This window comes from Mizuhopecten yessoensis, unplaced genomic scaffold (genome assembly GCF_002113885.1).
Source record: "Mizuhopecten yessoensis strain PY_sf001 unplaced genomic scaffold, ASM211388v2 scaffold11109, whole genome shotgun sequence".
NCBI classification, from domain to species: Eukaryota; Metazoa; Mollusca; class Bivalvia; order Pectinida; family Pectinidae; genus Mizuhopecten; species Mizuhopecten yessoensis.
Genome location: NW_018408884.1, coordinates 600,531 through 619,783, shown reverse-complemented (window position 1 = coordinate 619,783; position 19,253 = coordinate 600,531). Strand labels below are relative to the sequence as shown.

General features: G+C 40.1%; 2 protein-coding genes across 3 annotated transcripts in view; both read left to right on the top strand.

The window, feature by feature from the left end:
• Positions 1-86: 86 nt before the first annotated feature.
• Positions 87-8,033, top strand: LOC110465977. 2 transcript variants are annotated; one of them, XM_021522198.1, is made up of 2 exons: positions 87-183; positions 5,130-8,033. In XM_021522198.1, the coding sequence occupies exon 2, from the start codon at positions 5,159-5,161 to the stop codon at positions 7,148-7,150; it is 1,992 nt and encodes a 663-aa protein (XP_021377873.1). In that variant the 5' UTR covers positions 87-183; positions 5,130-5,158; the 3' UTR covers positions 7,151-8,033. The 2 variants fall into 2 exon arrangements, with proteins under 2 accessions (XP_021377873.1, XP_021377872.1); XM_021522197.1 differs by having other exon boundaries at positions 87-189.
• LOC110465979 (transcription intermediary factor 1-beta-like) overlaps positions 108-19,253 on the top strand; it is a 104,648-nt gene continuing 85,502 nt past the window's right edge. Inside the window, exon 1 of the mRNA XM_021522202.1 lies at positions 108-170. The gene's annotated coding sequence lies outside the window, so the exon portion shown is untranslated. The remainder of the gene's footprint in view (positions 171-19,253) is intronic.

Genomic DNA, 19,253 nt, shown 5'->3' with positions numbered 1-19,253 from the left:
TCGTCTACGCTATGTTTTGTAGGGATCGCTCATAATCCGGACGTTTATCTCTCCTTTTCTGTTCGTTATCTATAATCTACCTTACACATTTCCTTTATCAGAGACGGGTCCAAGGTGTAAACAAGTGTCCTGCCGATAGAAGTTCAGTCTGTCCTTTCCGTGTCGATATTGGAAGTTCCCAAGGTGAGAGTAAGGAACTGAGGTGGTTTTGTTACGTACACATCTGTAAATTACACAAACACTGTTTAGTTATATCTGTATATTACTGTTTCACATGTACTACACTGTCGACAACACTTTGCTATACGTGATAGTGTTGGTGGGTTAATATCGTGAAGTACGCATACACTAAGCCGTGATTGTCAAGCGTGATCCGCCCCATTATTTTGTCACCGGGTACAAAAGATATTCAGACCATTATTACTGGCGATCAGTACAGATAATTGCGACCTCTAGATCTGTGCTGTTTTAAAGGAACTTCACCACCAAGACACAACTTTAATCAATGATTTAACGTTATGTTGGATTACATATAGCACAGTCATATAAATCACACACATGGACATGTATATACAATTCATCGACACACTAGATTATCAGAGACGATCGACTGGAAGTTCAAACTTTCTCTTTATAATGATAGACTATAGGAAGGAGAGGAGAGGCGGGAATGTATTAGGGGGTGGGGGNGGGGGGGTCATCCATAAGTTCATACACAAGTCCACGCAAATAAGATCCAAAGAATAGGACCAATCCCCTGACCCTATCCTGATATCATTACATATGTGTATCCAAATCTACCGAATCTGGTAGCATGATTGTGTTCGTCTCAGTATGCCTAGCATTTGTATATATAATCATGAGTAGGGAATCTCAATTGTTTTTTAAGTTATAACACAGGGACTATAACATTCAAGATATTTTAAGTTTCAAAAACTAACGGATTAGGCAACAGGCATAGCCTATATATGTTTTCTCCCACTCCGGTACAGCATGAAATACATGTTCATATACATATTATTACACAGGGGCTAGGATGGACGGGTGATATCGATTGACAAGTTAAGAGTATTAATAATTTGAGGACTTGTGTGTCGAATTGTTAAATTAACTTCGGTTTGAAAAACTGTAAGTGGATTGATAAGTCAAGATATGAAGAGGTGTAACAATAACATACATCCACATTAACACTTCCATTATAGATAATATGTGTTATCAGTCTAACCCTCACTCACAATGTTAAATACACATAATATAGCTACACACCACACATACACAAGTTTATACACCCACTGATACACCTCTTGCACAACTCTTAATAGACAAACATAATAACACACAACTATAATTGATATTAGCCTCTTAAATACAAACACTACTGGCAGTAAAACTAATCGTTATCTGACTGCCACCCGACCTCTTCCTCGTTATCAGAAAGTACACCCGACCCCCTACTCGTAATCAGAATGACACCCAACCCCTCCTCATTATCAAAATGACACCCGAACCCTCCTCCTAATCAGAATGACACACCGTCCCTCTTTGTTATCAGAATGGCACCCGACCCCCTCCTCATTATCAGAATGACACCCGACCTCTTCTTGTTATCAGAATGACGCCCGACCCCACCTCGTTATCAGAATTACGCCCTACCCTTCCTCGTTATCAGAATGACGTCCGACCCCGTCTCGTTTTCAGAATGACGCCCGACCCCTCCTCGTTTTTAGAATGACGTCCGACCCCTCATCGTTATAAGAATGACACCAACACATTTACACACAAAGCAACAAGCATACATTACATTGATTACAATTCCCTTCACAACGGACACCTCTTTACACGAGACGAATTATATACTGTACACATATACACATACACACTCACAAGGGGAGGGTGGGGGGGGGGATTGCAAACTTTTCTTTATAGTATAATGATAATTGTTCACATTATTTTATAAGAGAAGTCATTTTTCTACTTTATTAAGAAAGACTATATTACTTTTTGCAGTTTTTATGCTTAATTATCAATATCTGATGAGATTTAAGTTAAAAAAATGTGATTCTTTAAACTTGTTATATTAAGTACTATTTCTAGGCATTTCATTTTAAAAATGTATTGTTTAATCAATAATAGGATAAGATTATCCACTATCAAATCAGCATCCTTTGAACTGAATTGCCCAAATATACATTCCTGTTTGTCAAAATTCAAATCAATATTACTGGTTGCAAGCAATTGTTTTAGTTCTCTCAAAATTTCACATACTTTACCACAATCCCAAAATAGATGTTCAATTGTTTCTGGACATCTTTTACAAAAAGTACAAGTTGAATTTTGTTTTATTCCCATTTTTTGTAGGAGTGTGTTTGTAGTTAAGATTATATGGTTGATTCGGTATTGAAGCCATCTTAATTTAGTACTTTCAGTAGTTTTAAAAGGACATGCATAAATCTTTATCCATAATTTGTCCTGAATGTTAAAAACCGTAGACCATTTCCTTTGTGACGTGGGTTTTGTATCATTTCGGCATAAAACAGCACAAATATCCTCTGCCCCTTTAGTCCTCCTTAATATGATATTAAGATTTAAAGGTATATTAGGTAAACAAATACTCTTTTCTAAAGCAAAGATTTCTTGTTTACTATTTATAAACTGTTTTATAGCACTAATTATACTATGAAAAGTTAAAAAATTGGACCTTATATCATATCTATGTTGAAATTCTACAAAATTATAAAAAGAACCATCTTCTTTAATTACATCATATATAAAAAGCACTCCTTTTCTATACCACTCTTTACAGAAAACAGTCTTATTGTTTGTTTGGATATTGTGATTATACCACAAAGGATTTTCACATATTTTTTCACTATATAAATTGGACGACACTATTGTTTGATACCATGCTTCTAAAACGTGTTTCCAAAATTTATTTTTACATTCTTCACATGTAATTTTTAATTTATGAATTCCACAATTAGCTAAAGAGAACTTATCCATGTAGTTTTCAGGAATGAAAGTCCAACTAGCATCTTCTTTAAAGATCCTCCGTACCCACGTTGCCTTTGGTGCTGTTATGAAAGACTTTAAATGAATCATTTTCAAACCACCATGTTCGTATGACTTAATTATAACATCACGTTTAACTTTATCAGTTTTTCCGCACCACAAAAATTTGTATAATATGTTATTTACTTTTTTTATATAAGAGTCATGTGGGTTTGGAAGAGCTATAAAAAGATGATTAAATTGTGAAATTAGCAATGTTTTAATAATGGTTATCTTACCTATTGGAGTGAGATTTCTTCTATTCCACGAACTTATGAGAGATTTAAGTTTAACAAGTTTCTTATCAATGTTTAATTTAACTACTCTAGTAAACCAACATCATATTCAATGCCTAGCAAATTAAAACGTGTACTTCCCCACAAAAAAATGTGCTCTGTTGTATATTTATTATTACTATATTTTTCACTGCCTATCCAGATTACCTGGGTCTTGGTGAAATTCATTTTAAGACCTGAAATTCTGGCATAATAGTTAAGTTGTTGTAGCGTTACATTTAAAGATTTTTCTGAACCGTCAAGGATAACAGACGTATCATCAGCAAACTGTGATAAAAGAATTTCTTTGTTATTTACAACAATACCGCTGATGTCAGAATTATTTCTTAATAGAATCGATAAAATTTCAGCACATAAGATAAAAATATATGAAGAAATATGTTCCTTGTTATCAGAAAGTACACCCGACCTCCTCCTCGTAATCAGAATGACACCCGACCCCTTCCTATTGATCAGGATGATACCCGACCCCTCTTCGTTAATAAAATGACACCTTGTTATTGATATGATACAATGTACCGATCCCTCCTCGTCATCAGAATGAAACCCGACCCCTCCTCGTTATCAGAATGACACCTGACCCCCTCCTCATTATCAGAATGACACCCGAACCCCTCCTCATTATCAGAACGACACCCGACCCTTCGTCGTTACCAGAATGACAGCTGCTCTCTAATCGTCATCAGAATGACACCCGACCCCTCCTCGTTATCAGAATGACACCCGACCCCTTCCTTGTAATGAGAGTGACCCCGACCGCCTCCTCGTTACCAGAATGACACCCGACCCCTTCTTGTGATCAGCATGACACATGCTCTCTAATCGTCATCAGAATGACAACCGACCCCTCCTCGTTATCAGCATGACACCTGACCCCACCTTCCTTGTAATGAGAGTGACCCCCTCCCCATCCTCGTTATCAGAATGACACCTGACCCTTCGTCGTTATCAGAATGATACCCGACCCCTCCTAGTTATCAGAATGACACATGCTCTCTAATCGTCATCAGAATGACACCCGACCCCTCCTCGTTATCACCATGACACCTGACCGCTCCTTCCTTGTAATGAGAGTGACCCCCTCCCCATCCTCGTTATCAGAATGACACCTGATCCTTCGTCGTTATCAGAATGATACCCGAACCCCTCCTCGTTATCAGAACGACACCCGACCCTTCGTCGTTATCAGAATGACACCCGACCATTCGTCGTTATCAGAATGCACGACACCCGACACCTCCTTACTATCGGAATGACTACCGACCCCTTACTCGTTATGAGAGTGCCCCCCAACCGCCTCCTCGTTATCAGAATGACACATGACCCCTCCTCCCTATCAGAATGACACCTGACCTCTCCTCGTTATCAGAATGACACCCGACCCCTCCTCGCTATCAAAATAACACCGACCCCTCCTCGTAATCAGAATGACACCAGCCCCCTCCTCGTTATCAGCATTACACCCGACCCCCTCCTCGTTATCAGAATGACACCCGACCCCTCGTTATCATAGTGACCCCTTACCCCCTCCTCGTTATCAGAATGAAACCCGACCATACCGTTCTGACTTGATAATAACCTTTCTCATCCTTGAAACAAATGAGATGGCGAAGCTGACATTTATACCATAATGATAGAACTATAAATTTAAACACTTAGGGGGCGAGACATTAAAGCTTTGATAAATGATTAAGTATAATAAGCAAGCTATTGAATTTGTGAATTTGATCAAATCATTTTGTGTGAAACACATTAAATTATTATCGTTACTCTTTTCCTTTTCAGACCAGTGTTAATCTGCCCTAGCTGTTACGATGGCAGAAGGCAGCCCTTCTCCGGAACTGGACGTACACTTACTGGAGTGTCCAATATGTCTGGAGCGACTGCGACAACCCAAGTCCTTACCCTGTCGCCACTGCTTCTGTCAGGAATGCCTGGGGACCTACATCACCAAGGAACTGTCTGGAAAAATGGCGTCGGCAACATCATTCCCCTGTCCCGTCTGTAGGAGAATGACCCAGACCGTCAATCAAACGGAAGCTAAGGACAAATGGGCAGAACAGTTCCCGACTAATGCTGTGATCCAGGACCTAATCAAGCTTAAGGAACATTCGTCTGAACCACTGTACTGCAAGCCATGCCAGACAAGAGGTAACCTGACCAATCTAGCGAAATTCTGGTGTAAAATAATGAACTTGAATTTGTGCGAAACATGTAAGGTGCATTATCATGATGTCTTGCATAATGAATGTGATATCTTAGATATAACTGGGTACGATAGCAGGAAGACAAAACAGGAAAAAATAGTCCCTAAATGTGACCAACACGACGAGAAATTGATTTGGTACTGTGAAGACCACAAACGTCTTGGATGCAACATATGTATGATCAAAGACCACAGACGTTGTGATGAGGTGACAACGGTGATGGAATATTTACAGAAGTTAAAAGCCGGTTCACAACTAGAAGAGATGGAGCTTGCACTGAAGAAAGGAGTACAGGCTATGACGTCATTGGTGAAGGATTTTGACGAGCAGATCCAAACCATGGTTCAAAATCAGGAAATCGCACTGCAAAGCATCAAAGATCTGCGCCAAAGAGTCAAAGAACAGCTGAACAAACTTCAGAAAGACGTCACTGATAAGTTAATTACATTGTTTAAAGAGGAGAAGGGGAACATGGAGGCTTCGTCACGACAGTGTGAACGTCTGATGAACAGTATGGTTAATACCATGAAGTCGTCCGTTACAGCCGCAGAAGAAAACGACACTTTAGAGGCGATAGTGTTGTATCAGAGAGGACAGGCAGAAGTGGAGTCGTGTAAGGTCCTGGTCAAGAAAATGAACAAGTCCTTCACGTCCGTCAGAATTAACCATCATATTGTTCCCAGACTGGTAACCCTTGGCGATGAGGCGATGGGGAAGATCGTAATCGAGAGACAACGCCGATGTTTTCCTGGTGATCTTGAATACCTGTCCGTACCTTTGTCAGAGCGTCGTGTGAAAGAAATAGGAAAATTTAACGTAAAGACCCCGTCAGATAACAATGATTGTGCGATACGTGGAGTTGTGTACCTTCCAAATGAACAGATAGTACTTAGTGATAACAGAAACAACAAGCTGAAGTTGTTTACGGACAAAGGACAGTACCTAGACGAGTTGACTATTCAGGGACATCCCTGGGACCTGTGTCTGGTTAACAACAGTACCGTGGCTGTCGCTGTCTACACTCCTGATGGTGTCCGTGTCGTGAAAGTAGAGGACTCAAAACTCTCCCTGTCGTCCGAGATCAACATGCCTAATGTTAAACACTGTATTGGTATAACACATACAGACGGGAGGTTTGTCGTGGGTACAGGTAGCGGAGAGTTATACAGTGTGACACAGGACGGAGCGACTGAGTTGTTACATAGATATAAGAATGTTTGTTATTACCTCAAACAAGATTCAGTAACGGGAGACACACTCATCAGTATCTATAACAACACTACGGGGGACGTTACGGTGTCCAGACTGTCGGCTGACAAACGTCACACGGATGTGATGAAGGTCGGTGTCGTGAGTGGTGCTAGTGGAATAGATATGGACAGGGAGGGTAACATCTACGTGTGTGGAAGTGAATCACACAACGTCGTACAGATGTCTGGGGACGGGACACACGTCAGGGAACTACTGACATCATCAGATGAAATGAAATATCCTTGGGCAATAGCTGTTCGTGATGACACGTTTGTGGCCACTTCGTGTGATCCTTGGAAATCGAAATATGCAGACAATAATTGTATCCGTATCTTTCAACTCTTCTAAACATCGTATAGAGGAACACATTGATGGGTTGAACACGTGATGTGTTAATGAACCATATTTGTCACAGAAACATTGGTTTTTATCATATAGAAAATGTAACAGTGAAGGAGATACTTGTTGTTAAAAACTCTGATTACACAGGACAGAGTGAAATTACTAAATCTTATTCATTTTCATTTTATGTTTATTTCCAATTTTGGTAATGTGCTAATCAACGAAATACAGCAAATGGTATCACTCTGTGGTTCAGCCCAAATAGCATAATAGTATAGAGGCGGATGCTAAAATAAATGTCATAAACGTTATCATATTAACTTGCTGGGCGAGTAGACTAACAAGATACAGTGACAATTGCCATTAATTCTTGTTTTGAGATATGGACACGGTATTGTTTTGTTAATATTTTTCGCCACTTTTAATGTGATAAAGGATCCCCTCTGGCATTTTTGGAAATAGATTTGTGCTCTTGTCGACTTAATCCAAATATGCTTTTCTCTTCTCATTGTTTTTCTTTCTGTGACTGTTTGTTATTTTATTATTTGATTAGATCAGCGATTTTGTTTTTATTTGTCTTTTGTTCTTCAAGCAAATCTTTTGAGTCTGCGAGTTTGCAATTAAACTTCAGTTAATTACCGTCTTGCGGATCTGATGCCGACACCAGAGTGCTACCTCACTAACGTTTGTGGTCACTTGTTGTGATTATACAGATCAGGATAATTATATCCGGTACTTTCAACTCTACTAAATAAAGTACCGATGTTAACAATAGTTGGTTGATCACGTGACGTGTATATGAACTATAAAAATAACAAAAACGCTTAAAACTAATAATTATTTGAACTAAACATTTCTTTGCTTTCATTCCGTTGAATTTTTTTATTGTCCAGTTCCGCTACATAATTAAAGAGAAAAGAAGAACATTTAACATCGTCTCCTTTTATTGAGGTCACTAAATACACAAGCATGACTTCAACACTCATTAAATTGATATCTTCCACCTCATCATCACTGTAATCTTCACTATTTCCCTTGTCAAAATTAATATTTCTTTTTACTTCAGTACTTTTTTTCTGACGTTCGCTTGAGGAAGCTGTCAAACTCACTTGTGTAAAAAACACTTCATCATTATAATCTAAAGATTTACAGTTCAGAAATCATTTAAGAAGATCTTACAGTTCAGAAATATTTTTAAAAACATTCTATAATACTTTTCCAGATATGCACGTTTCGAGATGAACACCTGAAACTAAAAAAAATGTACCAACATGATCATATTTTTATCACCATTCCAATTACAACTGAACATTTCTTAAAATCAGAAAGGTGAAAACACCAAAATGCATTTATCTATGGTATGACTCACTTATTTGTCAAATTACTCTTCTATAACATCAACACATCAATTTTGATGACTGTTCGACATTAAGTATTTGAGTTATGGAGCTAAATCCGAAGTCTGTCAAAGATAGCATACAAATAGCCGGAACAACAAAGCAAACACTCCCCAAGCTACATTATATCAGTCATTGATTCTCCTGCAGGCTCTCAATCATTTTGAATTGGTCACTGGTTGTCACTAGGACATTCATTGGTTGTCACTAGGACTGTCACTGGTTGTCACTAGGACAGTGACTGGTTGTCAGAAGGACAGTCACTGGTTGTTACAAGGACAGTGACTGGTTGTCACTAGGACAGTGACTGGTTGTCACTAGGACTGTCACTGGCTGTCTCTAGAACAGTTACAGGTTGTCACTAGGACATTTACTGATTGCCACTAGGACTGTCACTTGTTGTCACTAGGACAGGTACTTGTTCTCGCTAGGAACGTCATTAAATGTCTCTAGGACTCACTGGTTTTCACTAGGAATGTCACTGGTTGTCGTTAGTACAGTCACACGTTGTCGCTAGTACAGTTACTGGTTGTCACTAGGACATTCACTGGTTGCCACTAGAACTATCACATATTATCGCTTAGACTGTCACTTGTTGTCCCCAGGACAGTTACTGTTTGTCACTAGGACTGTCACTGGTTGTGACTAGAACAGTGACTGGTTGTCACTAGGACTGTCACTGGCTGTCTCTAGAACAGTTACAGGTTGTCACTAGGACATTTACTGATTGCCACTAGGACTGTCACTTGTTGTCACTAGGACAGGTACTTGTTCTCGCTAGGAACGTCATTAAATGTCTCTAGGACTCACTGGTTTTCACTAGGAAAGTCACTGGTTGTCGCTAGTACAGTCACACGTTGTCGCTAGTACAGTTACTGGTTGTCACTAGGACATTCACTGGTTGCCACTAGAACTATCACATATTATCGCTTAGACTGTCACTTGTTGTCCCCAGGACAGTTACTGTTTGTCACTAGGACTGTCACTGGTTGTCACTAGAACAGTGACTGATTGTTGCTAGGACTGTCTCTGGTTGTCGCTAGGATAGTAACTGGTTATCATTAAGACAGTGACTGGTTATGACGAGGACAGTCACTTGTTGTCACTAAGATAGTTACTGTTAGTCGCTAGGACAGTCATTGGTTGTCATTAAGACAGTGACTGGTTGTGACGAGGACAGTCACTCGTCACTAAGATAGTTACTTTTTGTCGCTAGGACAGTCACTGGTTGTCACTAAGACTGTCACTGGTTGTCTCTAGGGCATTTACTGGTTATCACAAGGACAGTTACTGGTTGTCGTTAGGACTTTCATTAGTTTTCAGTAGGACTATCATTGGTTGTCACTAAGACTGTTACTGGTTGTATCTAGGGCATTTACTGGTTATCACAAGGACAGTTACTGGTTGGGGCTAGGACAGTTACTGATTGTCACTTGTTGTCACTATGATAGATACATGCAGAGTCATTGGTTGTCACTTGGACAGTTAATGGTTGTCAGTAGGACAGTGACTGGTTTTCACGAAGACAGTCCCTTGTTGTCACTAAGATAGTCACGTTGTCACTCGGACTGTCAATTGTTGTCGTTACGATATGACCCAATTGTAAGTAGGACAGTCACCGGGTGTAATTAGGACGGTCATTAGTTGTCGCTATGGGCAGTCACTATTTGTAAATAGGACAGTCAGTGGTTGTCACTAGTACAGGTATTGTTTGTCACTAAGACTGTCAGTTGTTGTCACTAGTCCTATCACTGGTTGTCACAAGGACTTATTGGTTGTCACTAGGACTGTCACTTGTTGTCACTAGGACATATACTAGTTGTCACTAACACTGCCACTAGTTGTCACTAGGACAGTCACTGGTTGTCACTTGGACAGTCACTGGTCGTAACTTTGACTGTCACTGGTTCTCGTTATGACCTTTGTTGGTTGTCACTAGGACAGTTACTGGTTGTCACTAGGTCAGACATTTGTTGACACTGAAACAGTCCCTGGACGTCATTTGGACAGTTAATGGTTGTTTCTAGGACTGTCACTAGTTGTCACTCGGACTTGACCCTGTCATTTTCCTAGTTTTTTATCGTCCTCATCTAACATGTACGAATGTATGTGTGTTGTTTGGAATTTCTATCATCATAGTTGTCATCAGTCACTTCCAGTTTTACAAATTTCAATAAATATTATCAATCATTTTCTAAATGGAATAATTGCTATATTGATAATATGCGAAGTTGTTACTATGTGATCAAGATCGTAATTGGTGACCCTGCTGGTCTACAGGTGAATAGATTTGTTCCCTCGAATCAAAGTCTTACAAAAATCATCTGATTATTAATTGTCTGTAAGGAATAAAAACTTGTTGTTATCACTGAATGAAATAGGAAAGTGAATGTCCTATATAAGATGTACGACTTTGTGAAGAGTGATTGGAGGCCGCAGTGGCGGATTGAGACGACAGGGCACCGAGTACTCCTGATGGTAGTTGTAGACCAGTAGAGGGCGCATTGTCTCTAAGATGTTAGAGAGCCGTCAGCGTCTAACATTGGTTCTTGTATAAAAGGATACAAAAATAAAGTATAAGTGATTATCCAAGACTTCTGGTTCTCAATTCACCTTTGTGTTGTGTTTCTTATGTCAACCAAGCTAAACTTTTAAAAGAGACACTGAAACCCTGAAAATGTGTGTGATGCTTAGCAATCTCCATTGGAATTGGAAAGGGGGAGGAGGGGAGTTCAGTTAGGCGTGAGAATGTATTCATAGACAATGTTAGAATATTCAATTGGGAGGAAATGTAGCAGTTTGTGGTACACATGTTAATATATATGCAAGGGACTTGATTAAGAAACTGTTAGAACATTTTTTTCTTTCTTTTTGCTCCTAAACGCGGAACGGCAACACTTTGATGAGAGTAGTGTTTGCTTCTGAAGATTTGAGTATTGGGAGACATCAGCTTGTATTTGTGAGCCCTATGGTGCCCTCAGCCATAAGAGATGACAGAGTAAAAGCAGCGTAGGGCTTTAATAGGCAACAGACAACTTATGAACAAATAGATATAACAAATAAAGGACCCAATTACAGGTTTAGTCTAATCTGTTTTATATCTGATGAGCATTATTGTCGCTTGTATGATGTGTTTACGTTATTTTCTACTGTACCTCATCTATAGATCACATCTTGTAATGTATTTTACAGAATGAGGAAGATACAAAATACGAATATTAAAAACTAACAAAAAACCGGGTCAAACTCGGGACCTATTTACTGCCAATTCTACACTTTATTGATGTTACTGTCAAGAATTGACAATGTACAGCATCAAAATGAGAGGCAAACTACTTTACTACTTTACAAGAGGAGTAAGTGTAATTCAGAACACAAACGTTTTGTTGCATACTCTTCTATATTGGAGGACACTTGATATGAGAAAATAGCTCTTGGGTGAAACTCCATGATCATGATTCTCACCTCTAGAGTGAAACCCTTTAACTTAAAAGATAATCTCTGATCTTGCTGAAAGCTGGAACATGGTGGTGATGCTGTGCTCCTCATTTGTTATCCTCAGTGTATGCCTGTTTACCCTTAGAACTGAATGCCACAATGTAAGTTGGTTGTGAGTGGGGTGTAAGTAGGCTATGAGTTGGATGTAAGTGGACTATGAGTGGTTGTAAGTTGGCTGTAAGTGAGTTGTAATAAGGCAGTGAGTTGGCTATGAGTGGGCTGTGATGAAAATTGATTGGGCTGTAAGTGGGCTAAGAGTTGGCAGTGTATGGGCTGTAATGAACTGTTAGTGGGCTGTAAGCTGGTTATGAGTGGGATTCGAGCGGGCCATACAAGGGATCAGAGTAGCTTGTGAGTTGGCTGTGAGTGGGCTATGAGTGGGATGTGAGCGATCTGTGATTGGACTATGATGAATTGTGAGTGGGCTGTCAGCGGGTTGTAAATTAGCTGTAAATGAGATGTGAGCGGGCTGTAAATAGGCTATGAATGGGTTGTGATTAGCTGTGAGTAGGATGCATGTAGGCTGTGAGTTGGCTATGATGAGCTGTAGGTTTGCTGCGAGAGGATTATGAGTGGACTGTGAGCGGTCTTGAATAGGCTGTAAGTTGGCTGTATTTGGACTGTGATGAGCTGTGGGTAGGATGTGAGTAGGCTGTACGTGGACTGTTAGATTCATGTGAGTAGGCTATGAGTGGACTGTGATGATCTGTGAGTTGGCTGTGGGTGGGCTGTAAGTTAGCTGTGAGTGAGATGTGATGAACAGTAAGTGGGCTATGAGTGGGCTGTAAGTTGGCTGAAAGTGAGTTGTAAGTTGACAGTGAGTGAGCTGTAAGTTTGCATGGTATGGGTTGTAATGAACTGAAAATGGTCTGTTAGATGGCTGTGAGTGGAATGTGAACGCGCTGGGAGTGGATTATGATGAGCTGGGATTGGGCTATCACGGGGCTGTAAGTGAGATTGGATTGGGCTGTAATTGGGCAATGAGTGAGTTGTGATGTTCTGTGAGTGGGCTGTAAGTTGGCTGTATTTGGACTGTGATGAGCTGTGAGTGGGCTGTAAGTAGGCTGTAAGTGGACTGTTAGACTGCTGTGAGTGGACTATGAGTTGACTGTGATGAGCTGTACGTTGACTGTAAGCGGCCTGTGAGCGAACTGGTAGTGGACACTATATTGGCTGTGTATGGGCTGTGATGACCTGTGAGTGGATTGAGAGTGGGCTGTAAGTTGGCTGTGAGTGGGTTGCGATGAGGCTACGATTGGGCTGTAAATTGGATGTGATGAGCTGCGAGTTAGCTACGAGTGGAATTTGATGAGCTGTGAGTGGGCTGTAAGTTGATTGCAAGTAGGATGTGAGCGGGATGTACGTGAGTTATGAGTAGACTGCGAGTGTGGTATGAGCGGGCTGTAGGTTTGTTTTTAATTGGCTGTAAGTGAGCTGTGAGTGGGCTATGAGTGGGATGTAAGCGGGCTGTGAGTGTAATGTGAGCGGGCAATGAGTTGTATGTAAGTGGGTTGTGATGAGCTGCGAGTGGAATGTGAGTGAGTTGTAAGTTGGCTGTAATGAGTTGTAATAGGGCATTAAGTTGGCTATGAGTGGGCTGTGAGTTGGCTGTATATGACATATATGTATGAGTGAGCTCTGATGAGCTGTAAATTGATTGTGAGTTGGTTGTGAGTGGGCTGTAGCGGGCTGGACGTGTGCTGTAAGTTATCTGTATATGGACTGTGATGAGCTGTGAATGGGATGTGAGTTGGCTGTAAGTGGACAATATGATGGTTGTAAGTGGACTATGAGTGGACTGTGATGAGCTGTAAGTTGGCTGTGAGTTGGCTATGAGTGAGATATGAGCGGACTATGATGAACTGTGAGTAGGCTGTCAGCGGGTTGTAAATGGGCTGTAAGTGAGATGTGAGTTGGCTGTAAGTTGACAGTGAGTGGGTTATGATGAGGTGTGAGTAGGCTATAAGAAGGCTGTAAGATGACTGTTAGATGACTGTGAGTGGGTTATTGTGGGCTGTGATGAGCTGTAAGTGGCCTGTGAGGGGTCTAGAATTTGGTTGAAAATTGGCTGTGTATCGGCTGTGATGAGCTGTGAGTGGGATGAGAGTGGACTGTGAGTTGACTGTGAGGGGGATATAAGTTGGCTGTGAGTGGGCTGTAAGTGAATTGTGAGCGGGCTGTAAATAGGTTGTGAGTCGGCTGTGAGTGGACTGTAAGTTGGCTATAAATTTGCTGTAACGGGGCTGTGAATCGGTTGTATGTGGGCTGTAATGAACTGTGAGTGAGATGTGAGTAGGTTACGAGGGGGATGTTATGGGCTGTGAGTTGGCTGTAAGTAGGCTGTTAGTGAGCAGTGATGAGCTATGTGTTGGCTACGAGTGGGATGTGATGAGTTGTGAGTGGGCTGTAAGTTAGTTGTGTGTTGGCTATGAGCGGGCTGTGAGTGGACTGTGATTAGGCTATATGTTTGCTGTGAGTGGGCTGTAAGTGGTCTCTATGTTGGATGTGAGTGGGTTGTGAGAGGGTTGTAAGTCGGCTGTGAGTGGACTATAAATGGGCTGAAAGTTGGCTATGAGCGGACTGTAAGTGAAATGTGAACAAGCTGTGAGTGGGCTATGGTTGAGATGTGATGAGTTGTTAGTAAATGGGCTGTAAGTTGGTTGTGAGTGGACTGTGAGTGAGCTGTGAACGGGCGGTAAGTTGAATGTAAGATGGCTGTGACGAGCTGTGAGTAGGTTGTGAGTTTGCTGTAATTTTGCTGTGGGCTATGAGTTGTTTGTAATCTTGTTGACATGATGAGTTGGTGCGGGGTTTGCAAGTTGACCTAAGTGTTTTTACCAGCCGTTAACATTGGTTGTTCCAAGTTATTATCAGATATACTGTAATGAACAGTTATGCAAGTTATTCGTTGTGTGTACGTACCAGTGGCGTTTATATTTCCGGTGTCCTGTCGAGAGGTACGTGTGTACGTGTATACATGAGTACACACACATGAATACACATATATGTACCACCGTGGGGCGATGTACAGTCTGAAGCGGTATATCGTTATTAGACTGTACAAAGCCTAAACGACAGACAAAAACTAAGATAGAACTTTATTACCACTAACCTGTATAATACGACCCTTAAAATAGGTCCTCTCGCTTATTCGGCGTCAAACCCTACAAGGTTAGCGCGGGTAAAGGAGGGAGGCCGATGGTGCTATATGGACCTATTAGTTAGGTAGGAACAACGCGATAAGCGAATACTGAACTAATAATCAATATCTGTTTATCTGACACAGCGAATAGTGTAATATAATAACAACAATATCCAACCAATCAAAATAATAAACAAACTAAATTAATCATTCTAAAATAAAAATATTTAATGATTAATAAACATAAAAACAAGCCACTTCCGGTTGATGTAAGAAAGCTGCAACGTATGTGTTCTGACCACGTGTGGGATGCTCCGTTTTTAAAAAGGACGAGTCTTCCACCCCACAGCAATCTTATGTTTAATCGGGTAAAATACTATATATATATATATATGTATACATGATTAAATACACGTAAAAGTAAACAGAACAACCACTTAATATCCTCCCACAACCAACCCATCCCCCTCCCACAAACCATCCCCAACAACACTCCGGTCCATACTACTAGCATTTGATAAAGCCCATACATCCTTCTGCACATCTCTTTGACACCCAGCACATCTTTTAACCTCCAACACCTCCAGCCCCCATCCAGGTTATAACCCAACTATAANCCCCCTCCACCCACCCTCCCCGTTTATCCCCTTTACCCATACCTATAATCACACTATTCACTAATAATCATAAATGTCGGAACGATGAGCAGAAATAAATGAAAGACAAGTCGAGGTTTATAAGAAAGATGACATTGGTACAAATATAGTCAGGTTTATTCTCAGTGACGAATGATGAGGAGAGGAGTACATGGAACGGACAACAAAAAAACAGCACATGCATGACACTAACCACTAATATACAGTCCGTCGGATGGGACTATAAATGGTGACCCGTGTGAAAACGGTCCAATCGCGCACGGAAAAAAATCCCTCTGGGTTTTTCGAAAAAGAGTAGGCGCGTAAACGCCGACACAGAGGATAGTTAAAACTTTATCCAAAAATGTAGGCCGTTAAAACTAGTGTCTCTTTTTTAAGAAATTTAGAAGGACTTCCAAATTTCATACACAAACCAAATTCATAGAATAAGCAGGGGCTGGTGTGGCTGGAGACGGCACAGTACCTCACTTCCGGTCCTGACTTGGTGATGCACTATTAGGCATAGGAGTCGTCTTACAAAAACTAGACTTATACAGTTAATATATATAGGATAGACGGCCCCTTCTTTAACCTATCCCCATCCTCTACTCTTTTACTCCATACTTTATCCCTTCTACTCATTTTCCTTTCCGAACTACTCGGTAGTGAAGCGGACGTAAAACCTATCAATCAATCAATCAACGACTGGTTTATTGTATGCAACTGTGGTTTGTCGTATTAAAATACTTTGTAAATAATACTAATTATAGTCTTATTAGGTTTGCTTGTGTCCAATTCATATAGGAAGTCTCTGCGCTACTAAGCAAGTGCGCTAAGGCGAAGCTACGGGAACTGCGAAGCATATCCCGAGAGACACTTGGGACGGACCAAATAGGTACCGACCACGGTGCACGTTACAATACTAGCAGAAGTTTGCAACTAGTACAATTAAGTGTACGGTTTGCGGTATATCTTCTATAAAGGTTACGCTTGATGGGATTTTTATACAGTGACTTTTCCACATCATTATTGCTTTAAGCTCGTGTTGTACTCATTCAATTTTACAATTAACGTAGCTCGAACGGTATGACCTTCAAATTGTATATTAAATATAAGAATAATATTCTTGAGTATAAAGAGTTTTATGATTATGTATCGCCTGCTTTATCAAAATTTAATTAATAATGTAAAGGATATACGTAAATCAGAAAGATTTAAATAGCATAAATACAGTAGAATCCGGACATTGTACATCCACCGGGGACATTCCTTCGTTCGATATTTATAATCTACCCTGTACACTTCCTGTTTTGGAAACGGGTCCAAGGTGTAAACAAGTGTCTGTCCTTTCTGTATCGATACCGGAAGTTCACAGGGTGAGTGTAAGGAACTAAGGTGGTATTATTACGTACACGTCTGTCAATTACACAAAAACATGTTTGGTAATTATCTGTATCAAACGATTGACAAAATCATGCCAGAAGAATTGACATCAAACAAACAAAAAGATAAAACACAACTGTCAACTTGATCAATAGAAGTGGTTATGATGAGTGATGTCGGAACAGACAAACAACTTGATCAATAGAAATGGTTATGATGAGTGAAGTCGGAACAAACCAACAACTTGATCATATATATATATATAGTATTTTACCCGATTAAACATAAGATTACCACTTTTATTGATTAGGTTGTTGGTCAGTTCCGACATCACCCATCATAACCACTTTTATTGAGCAAGTTGTTGGTCTGTTCTGACATCACTCATCCTAACCACTTCTATTGATGAGTGATGTCGGCACAGACCAACAACTTAATCAATAAAAGTGGTTATGATGAGAGATGTCGGAACAGACCAATAACTTGATCAATAAAAGAGGTTATGATGAGTGAAGTCGGAACAAACCAACAACTTGATCAATAGAAGTGGCTATGATGAGTGATGTCGCAACAGACCAAAAACCTAATCAATAAAAGAGGTTATGATGAGTGATGTCGGAACAGACCAACAACTTAATCAATAGAAGTGGTTATGATGAGTGATGTCAGAACAGACCAACAACTTGATCAATAAAAGTGGTTATGATGAGTGATGTCGGAACAGACCAACAACTTGCTCAATAAAAGTGGTTATGATTGGTGATGTCGGAACTGACCAACAACCTAATCAATAGAAGTGGTTATGGTGAGTGATGTCAGAACAGACCACCAACTTGATCAATAAAAGTGGCTATGATGAGTGATGTCGGAGCAGACCGACAACTTGATCAATAAAAGTGGCTATGATGAGTGATGTCGGAACAGACCAACAACCTAATCAATAAAAGTGGTTATGATGGGTGATGTCGGAACTGACCAACAACTTACTCAATAAAAGTGGTTATGATGAGTGATGTCGGAACTGACCAACAACCTAATCAATAAAAGTGGTTATGATGAGTGATGTCGGAACAGACCAACAACTTACTCAATAGAAGTGGTTATGATGAGTGATGTCGGAACAGACCAACAGTTTTCAGGTAGTCAAGAAATTTAAAGATTTAACAGTTTTCAAAAGGGATTAAATCTTGTAATATCGTGATAAAAATGTCTCGTGTTGGCTGCAGGTCTATATAGTCTAACCAGAGGTGTCGAACTGTAAACGGTTCGTGAAATGCTATGCATTAAGTATTGAGCACATTGGACACAGACGCACTGCAGTCCGGGAATACAAACTTCACTCTAATGTACAATTAAAGGAAATACTTCGGAAACGTTTGCCGTCTGAGGACAAGCATTCTGAAAATAAGTGTGTTGGCTGACCAGTGCTTACAATATATATACAGTAATCCCTACACACGACACGCAGCTTAAAGTTAAAAACACCTGTGTAATTATACCGTGACATTCGATTTGCATTGAATCGTACTACTTGTATATTTTAACATTCATCAAAAGTTCCGAAAGATATTCAATGTCTTTTATATTTCATTTTTCAATACAAAATACACGGCAAACTTTATGCAGAAATGTTGTATATTGTATATACTGCATAATTCTCTCCAGTGCATATTTGCAACATTGTACAACATTGACCCTGGGGAAATAGGCTGCGATACCATGAACAAATGTATAATGTACATACTTGAGATTTTGTTGTCTATTCCTTTCACACAAAATAAATGTAAAACTATCGTAAAATTATGTTACATAAAGTCGCTGTCTTTATTTAACAGTATCGTAGCTCGAACGGAAGAACCTTCATTTTTTAATTATTTTTAGGTCACCTGAGACAAAGTATCGAGTGACCTATTGCGATCGCCTTTTGTCCGTCGTCGTCCGTCGTCCGTCGTGCGTCCGTAAACAATTTACATTTTCGACTTCTTCTCCAAAACCCCTGAACCTGTTTAGTCCCAATTTTGCAGGGACCTTCCATGGACAAAGGTCAACAAAAA